This window comes from Olea europaea, chromosome 6 (assembly GCF_002742605.1).
Source record: "Olea europaea var. sylvestris chromosome 6, O_europaea_v1, whole genome shotgun sequence".
NCBI lineage: Eukaryota > Viridiplantae > Streptophyta > Magnoliopsida > Lamiales > Oleaceae > Olea > Olea europaea.
Window position 1 is genome coordinate 28,872,159 of NC_036242.1, and position 2,723 is coordinate 28,874,881.

The 2,723-nt window shown below is 32.6% G+C and overlaps 1 protein-coding gene across 1 annotated transcript in view; it reads right to left on the reverse strand.

Annotated features, from left to right (window-relative positions):
* The window catches only part of LOC111395367 (protein ABHD17B-like), a 6,746-nt gene extending 4,529 nt beyond the window's left edge, over positions 1-2,217 (reverse strand). The window contains exons 1-2 of the mRNA XM_023021340.1: positions 1,462-2,217; positions 20-55 (exon numbers count right to left, since the gene is read on the reverse strand). Coding sequence (XP_022877108.1) covers positions 20-55; positions 1,462-1,781 — 356 coding nt within the window. The 5' untranslated portion in view covers positions 1,782-2,217. The remainder of the gene's footprint in view (positions 1-19; positions 56-1,461) is intronic.
* Positions 2,218-2,723: the final 506 nt, after the last annotated feature.

Genomic DNA, 2,723 nt, shown 5'->3' on the forward strand with positions numbered 1-2,723 from the left:
AGAAGGCTCTCCCTGATACAAGTTCCAGAACAACTGTATCTGACTAGACAATAAACTGCACATGGAAAGACAGATCAAATCAAGAGCAAACGTGAAAGCATAAGTTAAAGCACAAACTCCAGAAAAAAAAAAAAAGCACCTTGATTAATGTCACTGATTCAACAGTAAAAATCTTTTAACTTTTGCAGTTCATTTTTGGGTGATTCACGATTAAAAATCAACGACTTTTGGGTAAAATAGAGGACAAAAAAATAAAGAAACACTGAAAGTTGGAAAAAAGTGTAACAATAAGAAAATTATAGGGCTTTATATTAATTAAAAGGTAAAAATTCATTATCCATTGAACAAACTACCAGCGAGAAAAATCACTAATACATAATTCAAAAAAAATTGACAACCCCCATCCCTTCTCCTAAGAAAATGCTACTAAAATGACAACCTTTGACGAACAGAAATATGTGTTTGTGTCAAAGTTTGTGATTGTGTATGCATGTAATGAAAGAAACAAATATTCATCAACGAAATAAATGTGAATCTACTGTAGCCATAACAAAATACTCCCTCCGTCCCAATTATATAGGCTATGTTTCATTTTTCTCTTGTCCCAAATATATATGTCTGTTTCATAATTTAGAATATTTTGTTTAGTTCATTTATCAATATACCTTTATTCAATTTTCTCCGCTTAATATAAACTTCTTGAAATTATCCAAATTCACACATTTCTACTTCTTGGAAACATGGATCGTTTCTCATTTCTTATTTTTCAAATTACTTCATTCAAATTCTTTACTAATTTCAAAAATAATTTACTACTACATATTAAAAATTAAATAGGGATAAACTAAGAAAAACCTTGACAAAAATTAGGGCCGTTTGTTTCTCGCTTTCGTAAAAATAAGAATGAAAAATATAGTCGTTATGGCCCACACAAGAGATATAAATTCAAATTTAGTGGCTTGATGTGATAAATGACAATCGTATTTTTTATTTTAAGAAAATAAACATGGGTTTAATTTTTCAATGACATTAAGGAAGAATTCTTATTCCATGTAAAAAAATAAAATAAGCTTATACAATTGGACGGACAGAGTAAAATATTGTCAAATCATAAACACAAATTATGAGAAAGGAGGAAAAACATCATTTTCAACATGTGTACGGCTTTGAATAAATGCATATATTCCTCACAAGAAATGAAACAAAAATACCCATGTAAAAATTTGTATTTGTGTAAATAACAAATAACAGAAAAGTAGGATTTTTTTTTTAAATAATAATAATAATAACCAAGTTGATATATCAGGTAAAGATTTGTATATATTGGTGCAAATAACAAAGAACAGAAAAGTAGGAATTTTTTTTAAAAAAATATAACTATGTTGATATATCTAAAGATTTGTTTTTTATTCTGTTTGAAGATTATAAAACAGAAAATTAAAAAAAGGAAGAGGAACGGACCCAATGAGGTTGACTCTAAGATTAGCTTTGAGCTGAACAAAGAGATCATAAAGCTGTCCCAGATCGGCGGCGTTTCCATGTGAATACAAAACTGTGAGCCTCGCATATGGATTCCTCAAATAAAATGCAATAATCTTGTTTCCTCTCTTAGTTTTAATCGAAAGAACGTCAAATGAAGCGTCATCAACCGCTATAGGCATAGAAGATTGGGTTGAGACCGCCACCAGTTTTCCGTCATCCCTTTTCTTGACCTGGTACGTCGCCGGCGCCGGCGGAAAGAAGGCAAATTTGGCGGCGAGCTGAGAAATCAGACAGCCCATTTTGGTAAAAAACTATGTCGTTCTCGTATGACTATGATTATATTCAGTAGAACTACAACCTTAGCACAAAATTGGTGTGTTGAGACTCTACTCATGAATGCATGTGTGTCTGTTTCGGTGGTGGAGCATTGACTAATGTGGGTTTATTGAGTGAGGCTGAATGGGGGAGGCCCGGGGGGGTCGTTGGGAAGTGGTAGCAGTTTTGGGAGATGGGAGAGTGAAGAGTGTGTGTGTGTGTGTGTGTGTGTGTGAGAGAGTGAGAGTGAGAGAGACGGGGAGAGAGAGAGAAAGAGGTTAAGAGTTGGAGTTTTTCAAGGGGTGAATGTGTGTCTAAGATGAGATCATACTGGTGTGTATCTATTGGATGCAGTGTGTGTGTGTGTGTGTGTGAGAGAGAGAGAGAGAGAGAGGACACTTCTTAGTTCTTGCTGGTCAGAGAGAGAGAGAGAGGACACTTCTTAGTTCTTGCTGGTCAGAGAGAGAGAGAGAGAGAGGAGGACACTTCTTGCTGGTCAGACTGAAAGGTCTTTGCTCACTTGCAAGTTACTCCATTTACTACTCCTTTTGGACTCTAGTTCAAACACTCATGGGAAAACTAGTCGGAGATGATTGTATATTTCAAGTTATTCTAAAAAATATTTATATGGACTGTAAAAATAATATTTGATATCAATTTATTGAAAAGATTTGAAGAGTTTCAAACGGTGGCAGAAAATAAAATTTATGATAAAAAAATTAAGAAAACGAAATTGTATTCTTAAAACTCAACTTCTGTGATTCAAATTTTTGTTATGATCAAATACTACAAATTAACAACTTTTTATATTATATTTGGTACATAAGAATTAATTTTTAACACATAAATTTAAACTATCATTAAAATTCATAGATACATGAATAGAAATAAATTCATCTATAATAATTTTAGATTTATGTAGATTA